We start from the raw sequence: 23705 nt of genomic DNA on the forward strand, positions 1-23705 counted from the left end.
AGAAAAGGCTTTATTTAAAAGGGTCTTATAAACAGAATTAATTTTGAACAAGGATTCCTTATAAATAGGTAGTGTTTATCCTTAAGTCTGTTAATTAGAATTGTTTTGGGATAGAGTTTTAAAAATGTCCATTTAAAATGAAATTTAAATTGAACTGTTAGATCTTAGTGAACTTAATTTTTTCCCATTTCCTTTATTTAGAGCAGTGTACAAAGATGCTGATTTGTATCTCCTGGATTCTCCTTTTGGCTATTTAGATATGTTTACAGAAAAGGATATATTTGAAAGGTATTGTATAGTTCCAGAGGTTTGTTTTTGAGAGTTCTGCCAAGTAGCACAATGCAAAGCACAAAGACAAGAATAGATTTCCACATCTCTTCAGCACTGAATTTTATTAATACTGCAAAAATATAAAAGTGGTCAAGATGATAACTTTGGGTAGACATTTATTATGTTTAGCAATGATTTGGAACTCTGTGTGCAAAAGCCCAGTAATGATACTTGCCTTCTTAAGTAAAAGGCATGCTATAGCTATGATTGCTATGGTTCAGATGTAATGTATTGTGTCTGCTATAATGCATTCACCTCAGGACACACTCTTTTATAAACAGTATATACATGTAGCGAAGTGTTTATTGCATCCTAAGTTGGAAGAACTCAAACTTTTTCATGGGTGTCAGTGTTTACAGAAAAGGATATTCTGTCAATTTTTTGGTAAACCCAAACAGAGTGGGCCAACTTAAAGTAGTGGCCAGTTGAATAAGAGATTGATCAAAAGCTGTGGCAAACGCTTAGACCCATATGTGGTGCCTGAGTTATGTATCATACAAAAGTGACACCCTGCCCTCACTGAATCTTCCCAAGAACTTCTTTTCTTGTCTAGGGTTAGTTTTGTGTGGAACAAAAAAAACCTTCATACTGTGACAAATGGTAAATCTAAATACAGTTCAGCTGTTTTGCCACTATCATGCTAGAGCTGGTCTAGGTATTTTAGGCAATAATAAATTCACTGGAAAATGCATGTTTCAAGAGGAATAAAACTAACTGTGAAATCAGGTAGAATTTGGTGAATAGTTTAGAACAAAAATAACGCTCTAAAATTTGTAGAAAAGATGGTATATTTTCTTTAAAACATTTTGATTTTTTTTATTAAAAGAATCAAGTTGGCTTAAATTAAAAAGGGGATTTAAGGAAAAGTTCACATGACCCAATAAATTACATGAATCCTATTTTGGGGTCAAACAGTGCTTTTTTGAATCAATCTGAATTGGTTTATTTTATTTTTTCAATATGACCACAGAACTGAAAGTACATTATTCACACAGCTCACTATAGTGTCTCTATGCTCCTGCTTCTCTCACTTGCACTACAGGTAGTAGAAAAGGGAGGGGGCGGTGATACATATAGAAGCATATAGATCAAAACTAGAAATAATGTGTAAACATGGAGAGAAAATACTGAGAGATTCTGTGATTTTATAAATAAAACATAATACTTGTTTTTTGTTTTTTGTAGTTGTGTTTGCAAATTAATGGCCAATAAAACTAGAATCCTGGTCACCTCAAAGCTGGAACATTTAAAGAAAGCTGACAAAATATTAATTTTACATGAAGGGAGCAGTTATTTCTATGGAACGTTTTCTGAACTTCAGGGTCAACGCCCTGACTTTAGCTCAAAATTGACAGGATTTGATGCTTTTGACCAGTTCAGTGCAGAAAGAAGAAACTCAATTCTGACTGAAACCCTCCGACGGTTTTCTGTTGATGGAGATGGGGCTGGCTCACGAAATGAAGCAAAGAAGCAATCTTTCAAACAAACTTTAGATTTCAATGAAAAAAGAAAAAACTCTGTAATTATTAATCCACTTAATTCTAGCAGAAAGTTCTCTATACTACAAAAAAACTCAGCACATGTTAATGGGATAGAAGAAGGTCATGGAGATCCATCAGACAGAAGACTGTCACTAATACCTGATTCTGAACAAGGAGAGGTAATTCTGCCTCGCAGCAACATACTAAACACAGGTCCAGTGTTTCATGGACGGAGAAGGCAGTCTGTACTGAACCTGATGACACACACTTCAGTTATCCAGGGCCAAAGCTTTTACACAAAAGGGACTACACCAATACGTAAAACATCAATGGTCCCCCAGTCAAAACTGTCTTCTGAGATAGATATCTATACTAGACGTTTGTCTCAAGACAGTGTCCTGGAAATAAGTGATGAAATTAACGAAGAAGATTTGAAGGTATGTATACATTTGTATTTGTACACTATTTTTTATGAGCTTCTTTAACACTAGTACAGGATAATATATTCTTACTGAATTTTCCATCTGATTCTTTTGGTCATTATGCCTTTTTTATCTATAGAGTGTTTATTATTTTTTCTATCTTAATACAATTTTTAATTTAAACAACTTTTATTCATTTGAACAGTGTTTCTAGAAGGATTTTGTTGTTGAAATATAAAAACACAGCTTTCTGGCTAAGCTTAGATTTTATAACAAATCTTTTACATTCTTTGAAAGACACCTCTTGAGACTTTTATTAAAAATACTTTTAACTTATGCACTGCTATTACCTTGTAAGATTGATTATGTTTAAATACAATTTGAAACAAAGCTACAGAAGTTTGTTTTTTAAATAATTATCGACAATAGAAATTTGTAAGGTTAACTTCCAGAATAAAGTAAGCTAATTGGAGTATTTACTATTTCAACATGCAATAGTGTAACTGATTAAAGCAACATGTTTATCATTTCTTATTTAGCAATAAAAGCACAGAACACATTTCATGTACTGATATGGAAAATGAGATTAGGCTAATTTTATTATTGTGAACGCATTGGTAATAACAGAGTTGTGTTAGAGTTGGAGTAGTGTTGTATCTCTGATGGTCCAGGAAATATGTAAGAGGCAAGGATTTTTGTGGTGATAACTTGTAGTGGACCAACTGCATGTTTGGAATAGATTTAGACAAGTTTTTAAAATCTTACAATTTTCATTCATAACCAGATTAAATTCCTATTTATTTTTGGCAAAGTTCCTTTCAGAGGAAAATTGAATACAATCTCATAGGGATAATGGAGACCTGGTAGGACTCCACCTATGACTGGACCACAGGTATTGATGGTCATACCTTGTACAGGAGCGATTGTGTTGCAAGGAAGGGCAGGGGTGTAGCTGTCTATGTGAAGGAACAGTACACTTCCCTACAAGTAGAGATTGGCACCCAAGGAGGGTGACTTGAAACCATCTGGGTTAGAATACAGGGAGAACGTGGTCAAGGAAATATAACTATTACAGACCTCCTAACCAGGAGGAAGAGCTTGACCATGAATTTGCTAGCGAACTGGCTGAGGCTGCATGCTCTTGGTGTATGGTCATCATGGGTGACTTCAACCACCCTGACATCTCCTGGGAAGAGCATTCAGCCAAATCTGATCAGTCACAAAGCTTCCTCACTTACATTGGAGAACTCTATTTGACTCAAGAAGTCTATGGGCCGACAAGAGGTAAGGCGCTGCTGGACCTGCTATTGGCCAAAGGGGATGATCTAGTCAGTGACCTGAGGATCAAAGGGAAGCTTGGTGACAGTGATCATGAATTGATCACTTTCTTTATCCATCACAAAACTGGCAAATCAATTAGCAATACAGAAATCTCTGACTTTAGGAAAGCTGACTTTCACAAGCTCAGGAGGTTGGTTGTTGAGGTCCTGAGAGACCATGATCTGACAGAGTTGGGAATCCACAATGAGTGGTCATGCCTTAAGGATGTGATCCTAAAAGCACAAGGGAAGTCTATTCTGGCCTGTAGGAAAGGTAGCAAAAGGGCTGGGAGACCCCTTTGACTCAATAGGCAACTCATGGACCTCCTGAATCTGAAAAGAGAAGTTTATAAAGGATGGAAGTCGGGAACTACCACTAAGGAAGATTATGCAGCACTGGCCTGCACCTGTAGGGAGCGGACCAGAAAAGCCAAGGCTGAAACTGAACTCGAACTGGCTACTGGAATCAAGGAAAATAAAAAGTCCTTCTTCAAATACATGGGAAGTCAGAAAAATACACAAGGGCAACATCACACGCTTGTTAAACCAAATGGGGCAACTGACAACCGACACCCAGGAAAAAGCTAATCTTCTCAATGATTACTTTGCATCAGTTTTCCACCAGCCCAAAAGGATCACCCTACCTGACAGGATGCAGAACTACCAGGGTAAGGGTGATCATACACCATAATACACCATGAGGGTGATCATACGCCTCTAATTGGCGAAGATCTTGTGAGGGAACAGCTTGAGAGGCTGGACATGCACAAGTCAGCTGATCTGGACAGAATGCATCCAAGATTACTCAAAGAGTTGGCTGACATCACAGCACGACCAATGGTGGGGTTATTTGAGAATTCATGATGCCCGGGAGAGGTTCCTGAAGATTGGAAGAGGGCCAACGTGGTGCCTACCTTCAAGAAAAGAAGGAAGGAAGATACAGAGAACTACAAGCCAATCAGTTTGACCTCAATCCCTGGAAAGTTCTTGGAAAAATCATCAAAGAAACCATCAACAATATGCTAACAGAAGGCAGAGTTCTGAGAGAGAGCCAACGTGGCCTCATTGTGGGTAGGTCATGCCTGGCCAAACTCATTTCCTTCTGTGACCAGGTGATGCTTCACCTGGACAAAGGAGAAGAGGTTGATATCATATATTTAGGTTTCAAAAATCCTTTGACTTGGTCTGCCATGATGTCCTCATGGTAAATTTGGGAAGCTGCAGCCTTGACAACCTTACGGTCTGATGGCTGGGAAACTGGCTCTGTGGTCAGACCGAAAGAGCGATAGCTGATAGAACCGAGTCAGCATGGCACATGGTGACCTGTGGTGTTCCCCAGGGCTCAGTACTTGGACCAGTACTCTTTAATATATTCATAAATTATCTGGATTCAGGTGTCTGAAGTGGACTGGCTAAGTTTGCGGATGACACCAAATTATGGGGAAGTGAAGCCACTCTAGAGGATAGATTAACGATTTAGGCTGACCTGGACAGGCTTGCAAGGTGGGTGGATCAAAACCTGATGACATCCAACACTGAGAAATGCAGGGTGCTCCACCTCAGGAGAAAAATCTCACATGATACTCATAGGCTCTGCAGTGCATCATTCACTAGCACCATGATCTAAAGAGACTTGGGGGTCATGACTGACCACAAGATGAAAGTGAGCCAGCAATGCAATGCCACAGCCAGCAAAGCAAATAAAACCCTGGCTTGCATCTACCAATGCATCTCAAGCAAGACCCAAGAAGTCATCCTCCCACTTTACTTAGTCTTTGTGAGGCCGCAGCTGGAGTACTGTATCCAATTCTGGGCTCCACACTTTAGAAAGGATGTGGAGCATCTTGAGAGAGACCAGAGGAGACCCACACGCATGATTGGAGTTCAAGAGAACAGGCCTTATGAAGAGAGTCTGAGAGGCAGGGGACTCTTCAGCCTGGAGAAGCAAAAGCTCGGGGGTGACTTGATGGCAGCTTGTAAGTGTATAAGGGGTGTGCATCAGGAACTGGGAGAACATCTATTCACCAGATCATACCAAAGAAAGACAAGGTCTAATGGTCACAAATTGCTGGAAGACCATTTTAGACTGGACATAAGGAAAAACTTCTTTACCATCCGAGTCTCCAGAGTCTGCAATAGTCGACCTCCCTTCTCCCCCCCAGAAGTGGTGCACTCTACTCTGGATACCTTTAAGAACTGCTTGGATGCTTATCTTGCTGGGGTGATCTGACTCCAGCTGGCTTCCTGCCCCTTGGGCAGGGCGCTGGACCCAAAGATAAAATATTTTTTATTTTGCCAGAAGAAACTTTTTCATTTTCTAAGGATCAGAAGTTCTCAGCTTTTCTTTTTCCTGAATGATCTTAATAGAACAGGGTTTCCATGGGGTTAAATCTCATTGAAAACTGATTCTGAGGAAATAAGATCAGAATTTAGCTTAGTTCTTATTAGTATTGTACTGATCGGTTCACTGTAATGAGAGCTCGATCTATAGCTCAAGACAAAAACTTTTGTGGGCACTATCTTTTATTTGACCAACTGCATAGTTGGGAAGGATATAGATAAGCTTTTGGGTAGCAAGTATCCTTCCTCAGGTATCAATAGATCAAGTCATTCTTATGTGGAGTTGTTATGATTAAGGTAGCTTTTCCAGTCTAAATGCTGCAATTCTAGTACTAGAAATTGAGGACGACAGAGTGTATATATGTATTAAGAGTTCTTACTGATAGATATTGTTGTTCTAACTATGTTCTTCTCCATTCCCTTGGCAGGAATGTTTTATGGATGAATCAGAAGACATAAATGGTATTACTACATGGAATACATATTTCAGATACATTACCATCCATAAAAACTTGATTTTTGTCCTAGTTTTTTGTGCTGTTATCTTTTTAGCCGAGGTAAGAATATTCAGCTCTTCAGATCTAGTCACTATTAGTATCTATTCGAATTGAATATGTAGTTTTTTATGTAAATGCCAAAGGAAACTGTTAATTCTTTTGCATATGCGTATTTTGATGCCTGTTAATTGGCCATTACTGCTGGCTTGTTTTAGGATATTATTTTTTCCTACATTAGTTGAATATTGTTAAAGACAATGATTTGGTGTAAGGATAACCAAGGATTGACAGCCATCAAAGTCCTCAATTTTTTTTTTTGCTTTATGAAAACCTACCAGTATATAAAACATCTAATTGCTGTTCGAGACAGAAGACGAGTTAACATGCTGTCTGCAGTTGTAATTAGATGGATCTTATGAAATTTTGTACCAGCTTTTCTTACCATTTTATTAAATAGATTGATGAGGAGACTGGACCTACTTAGTATACATGGCTGGTTTATTATGTCTGTGGGAGGTTAGATCATTCAATACTTCACAGGAAGCGTTAAAAATTTTATTCAGAAGTAGAGGTGATTGACAGATAGCTCTGGATTTCATTAACATTGTTTTGAGGTAGACTTAAATGAATTCTGAGGCCTGGGACCAAAACCTTGGTTTCAGGTCTCATTTAGATCTATGACCCAAAAATATGATATTGCTTCCAAATGGAGTTTGCTCTATAAATATGTGGCTTAAGTTTGCTGTTACCCATCAGCTTCAATTACATCGTCTGTGGAGGACCTACAACAAAACAGTGAAAAGTGACTTAAAGACTGGCTAAAGGGCATTTTAATTTCCAAATATAGCAAATTTAAGCACTTATATTCAAGTCTTTTTGGAACTGATCTTAACATGTACAGGCTTAAATTACCTAATTTAGACAACTGTGTAGAAAAGTCCGCAAATGAAATTATGTTTGGGTGACCTAATTTGTGCCCCCAGTTAGTTTAAGCCCTTTTTAAAGTTGTGACCCTCATATTTTAAATTTTACTTTCACGTGACTTGCTAATTTACTAAGCAGTTGTGTAGGCATAGGGACTCTAGACTGAGCTGCAGTTTGCTATTCAGTTTGCTATTCACTTGTATTTAGATACCTAATTTTAACTGACTTCAGAGTAGTGGGAGTTAGTAGTAGGTAGGTGCCGAAAGTCCTTTGACGATCTGGGCACTGGTTGTTTATCTCAAGCAGTAGACACTTTTAGCTTTGAAAGTTGGAGGGTGATAAGTAAAACTGGGATGGGAGCTTGATACTACAGTCTTTAGAACTGGAAGAGTAACATTTTTGCATTCATGCAGGGAGCTGGACCAGCTGACCTGTGAGGTCCCTTCCAACCCTGACATTCTATGATTCTAAGAGACATTCCTGGAGTATTCTGTAAATGCTTCTTATACCAAGCAGAATGGACTGTTTTATACATAAGAGTTTCCAGGTGACCCAGGCATGGTATTATTACAAATAGATGTAGATAGGAAAAAAGTAACTCTATATTCTGTGATTGCAGGTAGCCGCTTCTCTTGTTGGGTTGCTGTTTCTAAAGGAGTAAGTATTTACTGTTTTATTACAGTTTTGAGGAATTCTTCTAATTTTGATTTTGTATTTCTTTTTAAACCCTTCTTAGTATTTGTTAATGAAAATCCTTATGGCCAGAAATGCATTTGTTAAAGTGATTCTTACCAGCTCATTGATTCACTTTTGGTTCTATGTTATGTGGCAATAACAGAGACAAAGTATTTCACTTATTTAGTAATTTAATTTTGCTCAACTCTCAAAAGAATTTTCTTTAAAACAAGATGGATAGTGATGCATTTTATAAATCAATTTTAATCAATGAAACAAAGAAGGTATTGTACTCAGACAAGATTACTAAAATAATTCATTTTTCATAATAATTTAGATGGAATTTCAAAGGTTTTTATGTATATCTTAGGGCTTTCTTCCTTTCTCAGTTGAGACCTGCCAATTACTCATCAAAACATCTACAGTGCTTTTTGCTGAAGTTAATTTTGGAAGTTACAACACGTGTTGATAAGTATTCCCGTATCCAAGAATAGCTAAAGTGATAGATATCACCTTGGCCTCTAAAGAGAGAAATAAGGATCTTGTATATAGTTTCATAGTTTCTAGGGTCGGAAGGGACCTGAGTAGATCATCTAGTCCAACCCCCTGCCATGGCAGGAAAGAGTACTGGGGTCAAATGACCCCAGCAAGGTGTTCATCCAGCCTTCTCTTAAAACCCCCAGGGTAGGAGCCTGCACCACTTCTCTTGGAAGTTGGTTCCAGATCCTAGCTGCCCTGACCGTGAAGTAGCGCCTCCTGATATCTAGCCTAAATCTACCCTCTGGCAGCTTGTGACCATTATTCCTGGTCACTCCTGGCAGTGCTCGGGGGAACAGGGACTCCCCCAATGCCTGCTGATCGCTCCTGACTAGCTTATAACAGGCCACTAGATCCCCCCTCAGCCTTCTCTTTTGGAGACTGAACAGGTTCAGGTCCCGTAGCCTCTCCTCATAGGGCCTGCCCTGCTGTCCCCTGATTATGCGAGTATGTGATATGTGGTAATAAATTAGTTATTTTTTATTAATGCAGTTTGATGTTTAAAACCAATAAGAAAAATAAATAGCTTTACACCTAAAAATGCATTAATATAGATTTAGGTTAAGTGAAGTTCTCAGATACAACTTGTTTATGGTATTTTTTTATAATTTGTATTTTACAGACTGTTTCCAGGTACAAATACAACAGAGAGGAGAAACACCACGTCTCATGTGCCTGGTGATAGCCCTTCAGTGATCATTACGAAAAGTAGCTTTTACTATGTCTTTTACATTTATGTGGGAGTGGCAGATACTCTGCTTGCGTTGGGAATTTTCAGAGGTTTACCACTGGTGCATACTCTTATAACAGTGTCTAAAACTCTCCATCAGAAGATGTTGCATGCTGTTCTTTGGGCACCTATGTCAACATTCAACACTTTAAAAGCAGGTAATCAAATCAGTAGTTAACCGACTGATTGAATTATTTATGTTTTTTGTTTTAATAAAGACATAGTTCATTCTGGTTAAAGGGTACCATTGTTTTCTGTTCTGTCTCAGAGTCTAGCTGAATATTTGCTGAATGATTGTTTAAAAGTTTGTTACTTAAATGTCATGTGCAAACCTTGATTGCATTTTAAGTATGACACATTTTTGTTGTCAGCTTTTTGTTTTGAAATAACAGTGTACTTCAGTGGTTAGGTAGAAGGAATGATTAAATGTTAGTGAGGCATAAAAAGCAGATAAGAACTGGATATAGAAGCTACACATACAGATGTACGTGTCCTAAGGCTGACTTCAGCCTATAAGCTTTAAACTGCAGCTGATATCTTTGATCAGCATATTCTTTAATTCAGGAAAGCTATAGTTTTGGCTACAGCTAGTTTCTGTAGGTTTTGTTGTAAAATGATCCCATAAGACTCTTTTTCTGTTTTTTTTCAATCTGTAGGAGGAATAATTAACAGATTCTCAAAAGATACGGCAATATTGGATGACATACTGCCTCTTACTATATTTGACTTTATTCAGGTAAGTAAAATCAAACTTACAGATTTTTTGTTGCCTTCTAGTGCAGTAAAACTACATCCAACATCATGGATAGTGAATCATATAAAATAAAAGGAACTAAGCAGCTAGCAACGTTTTATACACACACATACAAACTAAATATATATACCATGCTGAAGCAGTAAGATCAAGATCCACTTTCAAAATAAATAAGTAGTTTTAAGATTAAGCTATCTATTTAAGTAGCTGATCACATAGCTATAGAAGATGGGAACAATTAGGTTTTATATAATGTTTTGCATTATAGTGACTATGCAAGCCATTTTCTGGAATAATTGACCCTGTGATAGAAAGGAAAAGTGTACTTCATGGGCCATGTGTGATGTAACTTCCACTGGGAGTTCCACTTTGAGTCCTATATTCATTTTTTTTCTTTGTCCAGATGAAACCAAAATATCAAAGGGAAAAAGAAGCCACTTGCAGCCTAACTGGGTTTATATTCTGTCACAAGTTAAATAGGTTCTTCAAGTTTTCATGCTTTTTATTCTTGGGCTTTATTTTCCCTACTGTTATGTTTTTTATTTTTTACCTTTTCCCGTTAACTTTTTGCTTTAGCAGCTGTGATCCAAAACAGCTTTGTCTCTAGGTACTTTCTTTCTTCTTTCTCAGTAGTTCAAGATCAAATTCAACTTCCTTGTATTTTTTGTTGAAACAGTTTTCCATTGAAAACAATCAATTCATTGAAACAGAAATGTTCCATAGAAATAAATTTGTTTTGAGGAAATTTCATAATAACACAGGATTTTGTGCTAGTTAGCTTGGTAGTCTTGGGTTTTTTTTGTTTGGGTTTTTAGTTGCAGAAACTAAAAACCCAAACAACTTCTGGGACACTCAGCTGCTGTAAGCACTCTCAGGTTCTTGCTCCCAACTCTGTAACAGGAAGCCTGAAGCCTTGAAAGCCTCATGGCTTCCCAGGCCCTAACTGGGTGTCGGGGAGATTGCAAAGCATAGAAGCCATTACATTTCCACTTGAATGTTTTCTTCTGGTCCTGTGAATTTTTCACTTCAGGCTGCCCAGTGAGCCAGGTCAGCAAGAGATATTAGCACCCCCACCCAAATTCTGGGTCCTCTCTTGGGTTCTCGGGGATTTGGGTTCAGACTCCTCAGACTAAAGAAGGTCAGGTCAGGTAGCCAAAACCCAGGTTTTCTACACCCTGGGTAAGTGCTTTCACCACTAAGCTATTAGGTAAAAAGGGGTCTGCTTCTCTTCCACTGAGCTAGCTGCATGCATGATCTTAAGCTTAAGCAACTTGGTATGGTTTTTCTGGCTAGCTTGTTTCTGAGCATGGGAAGTAGTCCAAGTCTAGATGCCTAGGGATCGTTTCAAGTGAAAATGAAGGTGCCTAGTGAATCTATATGCCTTAATGCAGGAGTGTCAAAGATCCAGCCCCACAGACTGGATTCAGCCCTCAGAGCCCTATCTTCTGGCCCATAGTGCTGCCTGGGGGTGTCCAGCCAGCCCTGCACACTGCTTGCAGTGTGTGCTGGTCAAAGTCTGTGGAGCGTATCTGGTGTGGGCTGAACACAATGTGGGGCCAGTCTGGGGTGTGTGCTGCATGTTGCCCTTGTGCTGGACCAGCCCTGCATGCTGGATTCAGAGCCGATCTGGATCAAGCCCACAGACTGGCTACCTGCGCCACATCCAGTATGCAGGGCTGGTCTGGTGCAGGTGTTACATGCAGCACATGTCCTAGATTGGCCTTGTGTGCTGCATGCCCCATGAGGCTGGAGTTGGCACTTGTTCCATGCAGTGTTTGGGGATGGCTAAGGATGTGTACTGCACATGGCGCCCATGGTGGACCAGCTTCTTGCATTGGATCCTGTGCAGGTGGCCAGTTTTTTAACCCAGTCTGGATTGCCCCTAGGTTCAGTACACGAGCCGAGCACAGAGTGTGCATCCTGGACTGGCCCCATATGTAGCATGCTGTGCATGAGGTCAGAGCCAGCATATGCTCTGTGGTGCACGGGGCTTGAGCTGGCACACACACTGCAAACAACACATGTTGCTGGTCCAGGGTGCATGCTGCCTGCAGCATCTGTACCAAATCAGCCCTGAGAGCTGGATCAAGAACATGGGAGTAGTCCAGCTCTCAGGGCTGACCCCTCATTCAGATGCCTTTGACATCCCTGCCTGTAGCTGTTGAAGGGAGCGGAATAGGATTGTGCTTAGTGACTTAGATACCTAAAGGCTGCATAAGGGCCACTTAGAGGCAGAATAGGATCTAATCCCAAGTATTCATGATAATTTGTTAGCTCTATTAGAACCATTGATAACAAGATCTTGTGGAAAAGGAAGAAGCCTCTTGCAGAAATATATACATTAGCCTTTGAAGGTATTTATTTCTTTAAGATGGAAAACCACAGTGAATAGAATCAGAATTTGGATCCTCAGGGACCGTCTAGTCTAACTTTGCCCTTCCCCAGATGGAGGATGCACTGTTCCTAAACCATATTTTTCATAGTGGTCTGGGTTGGAATGATAGTTTTAAAATTTAGGAATTAAATATTAAGGGAGATGGGAAGTTATATAAAAAGAAACTATCGATGGGGGCAATATATTGATCAAAACTGTCTGTGATTGTGTATTTTAAAGAATGCCGGAATATCTAGACCATTTTGGGGAGGTACTTACTTTTTGAGGATTAACTTTAAGTAAAAAAAAATAGCCTTTGTCTGAACCATCCATCTAGTGCCCTGAATATTATAAGGTTTGTTCTCAGCTGCAAATCCTAGCTAGTCCAGCACATCATTTTGGTAAGAATGAAGCTGAATGGTACATAGCTGCCATGGGGAAGAGATTCATCACCAATCTGTAGTCTATAAAGTGCAAAGCTTGCTGTATCAATAGTATTTTTCTTTCATTCTACAGTTAATACTGATTGTGATTGGTGCTATAACAGTAGTCTCAATATTAGAACCCTACATCTTCCTGGCATCAGTGCCTGTGATAGGAGCCTTTGTTATGTTAAGGGCATACTTCCTCCACACTTCTCAGCAGCTGAAGCAACTGGAATCTGAAGGTATGAGCAGAAATATTGATAGATCCTAAATCCACAGAAAACGAATTTTTACCTTTTCTTTGCCTTCTCTATTGCAAGTTTCATTGTCTCTGGGAGCAGAATAGTCATCTCCCTTGATAGCAACTGGTGTTAGTGAACCAGCCAGTACAGTGTTCTGCCCCCAAAAGCTATTAACAAACACAGGTTTTAAGTTGGGTACCACCAGTGCAGCTGAAAACAAATAAAGTCTTGAAATACAGTTTTAATAAGAACAAACTTACTTGGAAGTATGGGACCATGCCTTACTTGAAAGTATGGGACCTTCTATGTGCAAATGTATGGGCCTCAGTTTCTGCTGTGATGGTAAAAATCTCTCCTGTCAGTGTCTAAGTTACCTTTTTGAGTAAGCTTATTTGTTTCCTTAAAGCTGTATTTGGAACATGTAATGGAAATACTGTTTTAGACATAAGGGCTTGCTGGATCATTTGTTCAAGCACAATATTGTGGCTTCAAGGCAGACCTGCATCCAACTCATGAACGTTAATATTGATATTTGATCGTCTGTGGAGTTCCGATCTGTATCTGGATCAGAATTTCCTGGAAGTTTTGGAAATCCGGTGTTGGCTCAGTAATACTTTGAATATGGTGTTGCAGAGTATCCTTAAAAAAAAACCCTGTTGGCAGTGTGGAACGCAGAGAGATGAAGCACTCTTATCTTTGTTAAAAAGTGCCTTGTGGGATTCTCGGAACATCAGGAATTTTGGTGGCGAGGAGATTTTTGTCCTCCTTGGGACATCTAAACTACATATAGCAGGGGTTTCTAACTTTGAAGACATTGCGGTGAAGTTACATGTCATACTTAGACCATACTAAATCTGTGGAATGTTAAGTGGTTTTAAAGTTAGAATGTGCTGTGAGCAGTTGCATGTTAAGGGTTATTACTATTTCTTGCCTGCACAGCTCTGACTTATCACTAGGGAGCTGGTGAGCAGGAGTGTGGCTGGGAGATAGGACACCTGGTCTCTATCCTCACTTTGGGTTGGAAAGGGGAAGTGCAAAAATGGGAGTATGGAGCTGGGAGGCAGAGAGGCATTGAGGTTGTGGCTTTCCTCAACAGTCTCCTCACCCCACCTCACCTCTTGGGGTGGAGGGAGAGGCCTGTGCTTCAGGAAGCCTTCCACCAACCCCTGCTTTCTGATCTTAGCCTCCTCAGCCTTCCCTGGAGAGGTCTTTGCCTTTTGACTAGAGACAGGCAAAAGCTGCCAAAACTGAGGTTTAATTAATGGGGAGTGGATCCATCAGGGTTTAGTCAACAGCAGCACAGAGTCACAGGGAAGCAGTCTTCCCTGTTCCCCATGACTCCATGCTCCCACCATGCTAAACTCTGGGGGCTCTGTGATGCTAGCACAACTTTCTCCCACAACCCCACATTGCATGGGGGAAGCTGCCTGCAGAGAGAAGCTACAGTCCAAATGCCCCCAAGCTTCTCCATCTCCCAGCTCCATGCTTCCACTGCTGCAACCCCCCCTTCCTGTCACTGGCAGGGCCCCACTTGTTCCCAGGCAGTCACACCCCCTCAGCAGTAGACTTCTGGACGGTGAAATATTTATCCAGAGTGGAAGGAAGGGGGCCTAGGAGTGGTGAATCCTGGGATGCTGGAGGACTGCAAATTGCTTGTTTTATCTCTAGGGAGCAGACTGATGTTGCCCTAACTTGAGCTAAGTTAACCTGTGCCTGAAATGATGCGACTCTGAGCTGCTCAGAGGGCACTTGGCACAAGTTCATGAGCTGAGCTTTAATGTGCTCATGCTTCATTTTAAGTGCCCTTAATATGGTCTAAGTTTAATGTGTAACTTCATCTTTATAAGTGATTGCTCACTGATATTACACTGAATGGGATTGCACCCTGTTCAGTGTTAGTGGTAAAAGAAACAAGAACATACTTATACTGAATAACATTGAAGAGAGTTGCACTGTTATAATTTGGGGTGGTGGAACCATATGCTTTTGCTATGAAAGACACTTAATCCTAGTGCATTTAATTCATTTTTAATTTAAATACTTTACAGCCCGGAGTCCAATTTTCACACATCTTGTTACAAGCTTAAAAGGGCTATGGACGTTAAGAGCTTTTGGGAGACAACCATACTTTGAAACTTTATTTCACAAAGCTCTGAACTTGCACACAGCACACTGGTTCCTCTACTTGTCCACACTGCGCTGGTTCCAGATGAGAATAGAAATGATCTTTGTCATCTTCTTCATTGCTGTGACATTCATCTCTATTATAACTTCAGGTAAATCCAACTGCTATATCACTGGTTCTCAACCATTTTGGACTGGAGGCACCTTTCATTGGACTTGAGGCACTCCATAACTTTTGTGAATTGATGTTTTAAAAACTAATATATACTACAATGCTTACCTCCTTGCAGAGGAGTTGGGCAGTGTTGGTGAGGGTTCAGATAAGGACAAGTGTGAGCCTCTGTTTACCTATTTAGTTTATTTGCTTATCTTCTCATATATCAAGGCACCCTTCAGAGGATCTGGTGGCACCTCAGGATGCCCCAGCACCTGTTTGAGAATCCTGTGGTATCTTAAAATGAACCCTTTGCTTTTAGTCAAGGACCCATATTTAGAAACCATTTCATTATCAACTATTGCAAGATTATACTATATGCAGAAGATAGCAGTTTACTGTTGTTATATTGATATGAAATGAGCAATCAGTTCAAATTAGAAATAAGTAATTAAGATGTACATTATGATATATTATTATTTGAAAGGGTCAACTTGAAAAAAATCCAAGTTATAAAACAATGTTAAAAGAAGCCAAGACCTGCATTCTTTGACCTCTGACTGTTTTAGAAGTTATTTCATGTAATACGAGAGTGTACTATCATGCTAGAATACTGTTGAGTAAAGAAGTAAATATCTGTTTGCAAGGTTCTCTTTCTTTGGATAGCTCAAAGTTTGTAGCAAAGGCAAATTAATATTATCATTCCTCAGAGCTAACTGAGACAAAGAAAGATTCAATGAACCCTGTGAAGATTCAAAGCAAGTCAAAGACAGAATGTCCAGTTTCCTGATTCCTGGCCCAGGTTTCAATCTACTGACATAGTTACGCAACTACATCAGTTTAGCAAGTTCCAAACAAAACAGATTACCAAACTTTACAAACTAATTACAGAATTATGTTATTATACACTCTCACCATTTCCCTCACCAATGAAAAGCGGCTGCTAGTTGAGCAATGAGTTGGCAATCCTTAACCAGCACAGCACCACTAAAATTCTGGCAGAAACAGAGAAACACATCTAAAAGAAATGATTGAGGAAATTTTAAGTAAAGAAAATGTAAGAGAATTTAAGAAATGTAAGAGAATTTTCCAAAACCTGTCTCCTTTTTTGTATTGTTGTATGCTGAAATTACTAAGGACTATGTAGTTTTCCTGCATATATTTTCCTTGAATGTGTAATATTTTACTGTTATATATAGTTTGGTTCTGATTTAGATTAGTTTTTTTTCTTTTTCCAAGTTTTGCATAGACACTTTCATACAAAACTTCCAAAATAAAAACAATTCAAAACTGGAAGCAAAATCTTTAGCTTGGAGTAGGAAGAAAAACAAATAAAATCATTACAGTGCACAGGTGCTGAAGACTGTAAAGTTCAAGAGCACAGTAGTATGGCAAAAGAAAAGGATAGATGCCAAGATTTACATCAAAGGCTAATTCCTGATTACTGTAATAGCACAATTGTCTGGTGATGTCAGTTAGGTTTGTAAGTAAATAAGGCGGATAGGTTTTGGCTTGTAAATTTTATGACTGTGGGCCAACTTATAGAATACACATGCATGCACGCAGGCACAGGTTTTTTTGCCACAACCCTCATTCTAGGCTAAGTGCAGACATTTGGGGTGGTTAGAGTGAGCTTAGATCACATTAAAAATGGCCATTCAATCTAATGTAAGTCAGAATGTGGAGGGGTGGGAGGATGGGAGGGGGCAGGCTGTGTCCATATGGAATTGGGGGGGGAAGTTAGATCTGCAGGAAGGATTGGGGGTCAGGCAGGATTGATGGGAGCAATTGAGGGGAGCAGCCAGAGTCCGTGTGGTGGGGCTTGGTGGAGTCCAGGAGGGTTTGGAGGGATCAGGGGGCTTGTGGGGTCTATGGGGAGAGTCTGGGGGGGGGAATGGGACTAGAGGCTATTTTTACCCCTTCAATTCCTCCAGGGAACCTATACCTCCATCTCTCCCACCTCTTCCCCCACTGATACTTACTTGTTCGGCTCCCAGCAGCAGTGAACACTGATAAATCTGGCACCTGGAGCAGCTTATGGGATGAGGGGTTGGGGGTGGGGCTGGCTGGTCCATAGAGGGGAGCCGGGGGTGGGGGGCAGCAAAGGACTGGGGGGCTAAAAATAGCTTGGTGTCAAGGAGCCAGGTATGAAAAGTGCAGCCCTGGGGCTGAGGCCAACGGCTGGGCTTTCCCAGCTCCAGGGTGGCACACATAATTGTACTGAAGTTCCATGCACCTAGATTGATGAAGGCTGAGCATACATCGATCCAGGTCTTTCTTAGACCGGATTCTGCCTTTTTAGATTAGTCTATATGTGCATGGAATTTCTGTACTGTTATAGGTTTAGATTGATTTCTGATTGCTGACACTGGGTATAAGTGTAAGGTCTGCACCTAGTTGAACTAAGTTAGATAAGGTGGCTGTTTTTAACCCAATCTAACCTCTCCCTACCCCCCTTGAATTTCTGCACTTAGCCCTATTGAGTGTGGTAACATGAATTTCAAACACAAGATCGCTAAGAATGTCAACATGTTAACCATGCAATGCAAGGTGTCATTCTTTAGGATAGAATTAACTGCACAGAGACTAGAGTAAAAGAGAGAAAAAGGAAGTGGGGATAGATAATGTTTTTCCTTTGACTACAGAGAAATATGAGAGAGTAAAAGATTTTGATGAATTACAGTTCAACGTTTATCATGTTTTAGCTGAGAAAACATTAGATTGAATAGTGCCATAATACATTAACTAAATATTTATGCTGCTGTAGTTTAACAAAACCCATTAAGAATGCAGCATGCTGATTGTATGAGCTGTGTCTGAAGGGAAGTATCTCTATATACAAAGGTTTGAAATTCTATTGCCAAGCGTTCATTATACTTAGCTAGAAGACTGTGTGGTTACCAATAGAAGCTTGATGCAGCAAATAGGAGAGTTTGGTTGATACTTGCAAAGCTATGCTCAAAAGACATCTGTTGTGAACTATTTTCATATCCTTTGGCACAACACTTTGCATTTGCATAGTTCAAAAAGCTAAAAGCATTTAAAAACCATTAATTCTATGACAAAAACTTTATTGCTGAGTACAGCTGGATTTCAGACCACACATTTGGATATGAATGAAGTTTTACAATTTGAATTTTGGATCATTTTATCCACAAATCATCAGTTTTTTCTTCATCTAGTGGTGTTAATGAATATAGTAAGAGTTCAATTCAGATATTATCTAATGTGATCTGGCAAAATTTCAAAGGTAAAAGTAATTGGGAGAGAAAAGTTTTATGTAGTTGCAATATGAATATAATTCTTCCTTATTTCCCATCTTTAATGGAACACTCCTAATTGAAAAAGAAGACACACTTCTGTTTGAAATTGTTTACCTTCTTTGCTTGCAATTACTGTATAAGAGAATTTTATCTGACTAAATTACAGAGAAAAGTCTCCCTCCCCAACATTTTTAATTTTATACCTTTAAAGCTGCTAGTTGATAGGCACGTTTGCTGCTTCTCTTGTTCATTTATGTGGGTCTTTTACAGAGGAACAGGGAATGCAAACAATGTTAATAAACATACAAATTTGATTTTAGAACAAAAGGGTAGATGCACTACATAAGGCAATCCTAGATTTTTTTGAACTTTCCAGACTTCAAAAGAACTATATATTTTTATTAGTTAGTTTTTCTAATTACATGATAAAAAGAAGTAGTCTATAAACAAAATAAATAGGAGATGGCTTTGTGAGGCAGTCAACAACTTAGAGGAAGGTATCTTGAATATAACCAAACGTCATCTGTCATTGTTAGGCATACTGAAAATGGTATATCAGGCCCCTGACAGGCATTACATTTATGGTGTAATCAACACATTAATTGCACCATAAATTACAAGATGCCAATAAATTGACATATTCAGTCAATTTATGGCCCCATAAAACAGCAAAGACATTCCACGTATGATGCTGAAGAACTTTCTAGCTGATTTATATGGTGTCATAAATGTGTGGCATGTGTTGTGTTTTAGAATGAGTCTGTCCTACCAATGATGAAAATCAGCTGATTGTTGTCATTGGCTGGGGATAGCTCTAGGCCTGGAACCAGACCTGTGATGTGAAATCACCCAATTGTTGGCACAAGCCCAGACAGCCCTGGATCCCAAAACTACACCAGTCTGATCCCCAATTGGCAGTTCTGGTTCTCTGACTGGGACGTGGAGCTACCTGCGCTCAATTCCAGTGCTCAGCAGAGCTTCAGGATCAGGCACAGGGTAGCCCCAAGGTCCAGGACAGAGTGACCCTGCCCAATCCGCAGGATCAAGCTGAGGGTAGTCCTGTAGTGTGGTACAGTTGGGATATAAGGAATTTTGTGACCCATCGCAAACATTGCTTATCTGATGAATGTCTGGCATGGCAGGATGTGTGGTTTTTGTTATGGGGCATAAAATTCCTCTGGTCCTAAGTGAGCTATTATTTTAACCTTTACCAAGGACTTCAGATTCAAGACTGGCCTTGGTAGGGTTTTTATAATACTTGTGTTACTTTGTATTAATTTATTGTGATGCAGATAAATCCTACCCATGCCAAAAGGAAACAAAAAAACAACCCACAAAAATTATATCATCATATTTGTCAGGCAGATAAAAACCCAGTCTTGAGCTAGTGAGTTAAGTAGTTTGGATACTTTCATCTTGTTATTTGTGCTGTTAAAATGAAAAACTGCTTATAAGCCCCTACCTAAACAATCCCTTAACACCTAAGTGAGGCAGATAAGAGAAATTTTACAAGTTAATAGAGTAGTGGATGAGGAAATTGAGGACATGTGATCATAACACTGGGCCTAATTCATTGACCAATTTAAGTCAATGGCAAGTTCCCCATCAAAACAAAATTCCATTATAGCAAATCTACTGTTAAAGCCAAAAGTATAGTCCAGGATTCCAGCTGCCATCTCCTTTGCTCTCATCACCAAAGTATGCATCCTTTTTGAACAGAGGAAAGGGTTCATAAAAAAAGGAAAGCTTTTACTTGATATTTATAGTTTAAGATTTACCTGGCAATTTTATTTAATAGCTGTTGACTTTTTATACTTAAATCTGTTTATAACTTTTTTTTTCTACCTGCAGGTAAAGGAGAACCCAAAGTCGGCATTGTTTTAACGTTAGCCATGAATATTATGAGTACCTTACAATGGACTGTGAATTCAAGCATAGATGTGGACAGTCTGGTAAGAACGAAAAACATGTTATGTTAAAAAATCTCAATCTTGTTTTATTTGTTATTGATATATATGTGAGCTATCGTAAGATCTCAATATAGGCAGAATGTTAAAAGTCTCCCATTACAAGAGCAGTTTCCAGGCATGGGATTATGACCTCACATAGGGTTGCACAATTTACAACTATGGTCAAATGCTCTATAGAAGTTCAATTATAATAAGGCACATTGACACTGGAAACGAAGCTGCTAGATGGCTGGAGGTGAGGTCACAAGTACAGAAGTTGGGTCAGTCTTTGAAAAGCTTGAAAACTCTTGCCTTACATTTTTCCTGATAACCTACATTTTTCCCCATGGAGTCCAAGTTGTGTGGTGATTCTGTGATCAAAAGTCCTGTATGGATAGATCTAGGAGAGCAGCATGTGATTACACATGAGACTACAAACCAGATTTGCACTAGTGAGGAGAACACTTAAGGAAGATGTGGATTTGTTTTGTGAAGACTTGGGCTTATCCAAAGCTTGGTGATAGGCTATAGCATAAAGCCCTAAAATAGAGGTCAGGTATGGATTTTACACTTTTACCAGCATAAGTGATTGGAAACTGGTCTATACCTGTAACAGAACAGAAGTTTGGCACGCAAAACCAGTCTATACTCATAACATAACAGAAGTTTGGTATACATAGATGTGGCAGGACACTAATAGGACTGGACTAGGGAGGGGCAGGTGCCTGATGAGGGTGGCCATTTTAAGGCCCAGCTCCCTAAGCTGAGGTCAGTTTGTGAACAGCCAGCAGAGGAGAAACATCTCTCTGCTGAGCTCTTCCAGGAACACCTTGGAGGTAAAGGGGGAGGTTATGGGAAAGGAGGCCTCATTGGTCCTGAGCTTGACCTAAAACTGCACCCTGCTGGGGCAGGATGCCCAATAGGCCTGTAGATGATGCAGCAGGTCCCATGTAAATGCCAGAAGTGAGCACCTCCCCAGTGTAAGGTGGGTCAGGGAGCCTTAACCTCAGCCCAGGGCCAGGCATGCTTTGCTAACCACCTGAGCAGGAAATGGGGGACCCTGAACCCTGTGAGCAAGTGAGCAGCTTAGACTTGTCCTGAGGGACCCTCAACTGGCCCATGCTGGGGCCAGGAACCAAAGTGGGGTTGAAGGACTAAGGTGGCTTGCTGCGAGGGATGCTCAGAGCAGAGAGCCTCGGGATCCTGATTGGCCTGAGACAGGGCCAGGGCCTAAGAGGGAGCCGAAGGTCCCAGAGAGGGAACCACAGCTAAGGGAGTGAAGGGTACAGCTGAGTTTAGCTGCTTGGGATGCCATCTGCGAGGCTTGGGCCTCAGTGTAGGGGTGAAACAAAGTTGCGGATATATCCCTAAGCACTGGGGTTCAAAATGGCCAGCCTCCTGCCTAATTAACATGTTAATACTATTACATCAAGGCGTGGCAGAAGAGTGAGGTGGGCAGCTGGGCTATAGACAAGGGGTGGGTCGGTGCTTGCACTGGGCGTGAAAATTTGCCCCTGTCACAATAGACTGATTTAAAAATGATGGAAACCAGTCTAAGATTTATGCCCCCAAACAAAAGGCAAATTGTGTTCTGCTCATACCAATCTAAACTAAGTCACTTACGGAAAACTACATAACTTAGGTTGATTCCACCTTGCGGTTTTTTAATGTCTGTGCCTAGCCAGAGTTTCCTACCTGCTTCCTTGTTAAATTGATACCGGTTGTAAAGTCCCTTGTAGACTTCAAAAGAATCTTTGGCACTACTCCTTTTCAAAGTAAAATACTCTTCTTCATAGTAGGATTTTGATAGGTTGGACTTGCATTTAGCTTTTTTTTCTTTGAATTGATTTGTTTCAAAATTGTTGAGGGTTTTGTAGTAGAATATTGGACACAATGTTGACTCACAATTACCTACATTTTTGAGACTGAAAATTCATGAAAGTATAGAATCATGGAAAAGTAGGGACTTCAGAAGGTCATGTAGTCCAACCCCCTGCTCAAAGCTGGACCATCCTGAACTAGACCATTCCAGCCAGGGCTTTGTCAAGCCAGGCCTTAAAACTCTCCAAGGATGGAGATCCTACCACCTCTCTAGGTAACCTGTTCCAGTGCTTCACCACCCTTCTAGTGAGAAAGTTGTTTCTAATAGCCAAACTAAACTTCCCCTGTTGCAACTTGAGACCATTGCTCCTTGAGAACAGTCTAGCTCCATCCCATTTTGAACCAACCTTCAGGTAGTTAAAGGCTTCTATGAAGTCCCTCCTCAGTCTTCTCTTCTCTAGAGTAAATAAACCCAGTTCCCTCAGCCTTTCCTCAGAAGTCATATACCCTAGCCCCCTAACCATTTTTGTTGCCCTCCACTGGACAGTTTCCAATTTTTCCACATTCTTTCTGTAGTGGGGGCCCAAAACTGGACACAGTAACTCCAGATGTGGCCTCAATAGTGCCAAATAGAAAGGAATATTTACTTTCCTCAGTCTGTTGGCAACGTTCCTACTAATGCAGCTCAGTTTACCAGTCGCTTTTTTGACATTGTTGGCTCAAATTCATCTTATTGTCCACTGTAACCTGCAGAATCTTTTCTGTAGTGCTGCTGCTTAGTCATTGGGCCCAAGCCAGTAGCAGTGCATGGGATTGTTCTATCCTAACTGCAGGACTTCATACTTGTCCTTGTTGAACCTCATGAGAGTTCTTTTGGTCCAATCCTCCAATTTGTCTAGGCCACTCTGAATCCTAGCCCTACCCTCCAGCCTATCTACTACTCCCCCCAGCTTGGTGTCATCTGCAAACTTGCTGAGGGTGCACTGCATCTTATCTTCCAGATCATTAATGAAGATACGGAACAAAACCGGCTACTGGACCAACCCTAATCTTCAGCATTTCCATTTCTAGCTATAAACTTAGAAATGTGAAAAGAAAATAAAGGAGTTAGACTCCGAGATTGATTTATTAATTTTAGATGCATGAATTGCATCTATCTTGTATTCTGTGCATTACAGGATTTAGTTTAAATGCACTCCATTAAAAAATATATATAGTGAGGTACTTAGATAACAGTTACATCAATTAAAATAATTTGAGTGAAGGAACTTTAAAAAAGTTACCGTGCTTCCTAGTTTCATAGTTGGTAGGGTTGGAAGGGACCTGAGCAGATCATCAAGTCCA

The 23705-nt window shown here is 40.0% G+C and overlaps 1 protein-coding gene across 1 annotated transcript in view; it reads left to right on the forward strand.

The window, feature by feature from the left end:
- CFTR (cystic fibrosis transmembrane conductance regulator) overlaps window positions 1-23705 on the forward strand; it is a 146662-nt gene that overhangs the window by 83359 nt on the left and 39598 nt on the right. The window contains exons 14-22 of the mRNA XM_019543952.1: window positions 202-288; window positions 1516-2248; window positions 6321-6449; window positions 7933-7958; window positions 9148-9413; window positions 9912-9991; window positions 12900-13050; window positions 15099-15326; window positions 20443-20543. Coding sequence (XP_019399497.1) covers window positions 202-288; window positions 1516-2248; window positions 6321-6449; window positions 7933-7958; window positions 9148-9413; window positions 9912-9991; window positions 12900-13050; window positions 15099-15326; window positions 20443-20543 — 1801 coding nt within the window. The remainder of the gene's footprint in view (window positions 1-201; window positions 289-1515; window positions 2249-6320; window positions 6450-7932; window positions 7959-9147; window positions 9414-9911; window positions 9992-12899; window positions 13051-15098; window positions 15327-20442; window positions 20544-23705) is intronic.

This window comes from Crocodylus porosus, unplaced genomic scaffold, assembly GCF_001723895.1.
Source record: "Crocodylus porosus isolate Cpor-Errol unplaced genomic scaffold, CroPor_comp1, whole genome shotgun sequence".
NCBI lineage: Eukaryota > Metazoa > Chordata > Crocodylia > Crocodylidae > Crocodylus > Crocodylus porosus.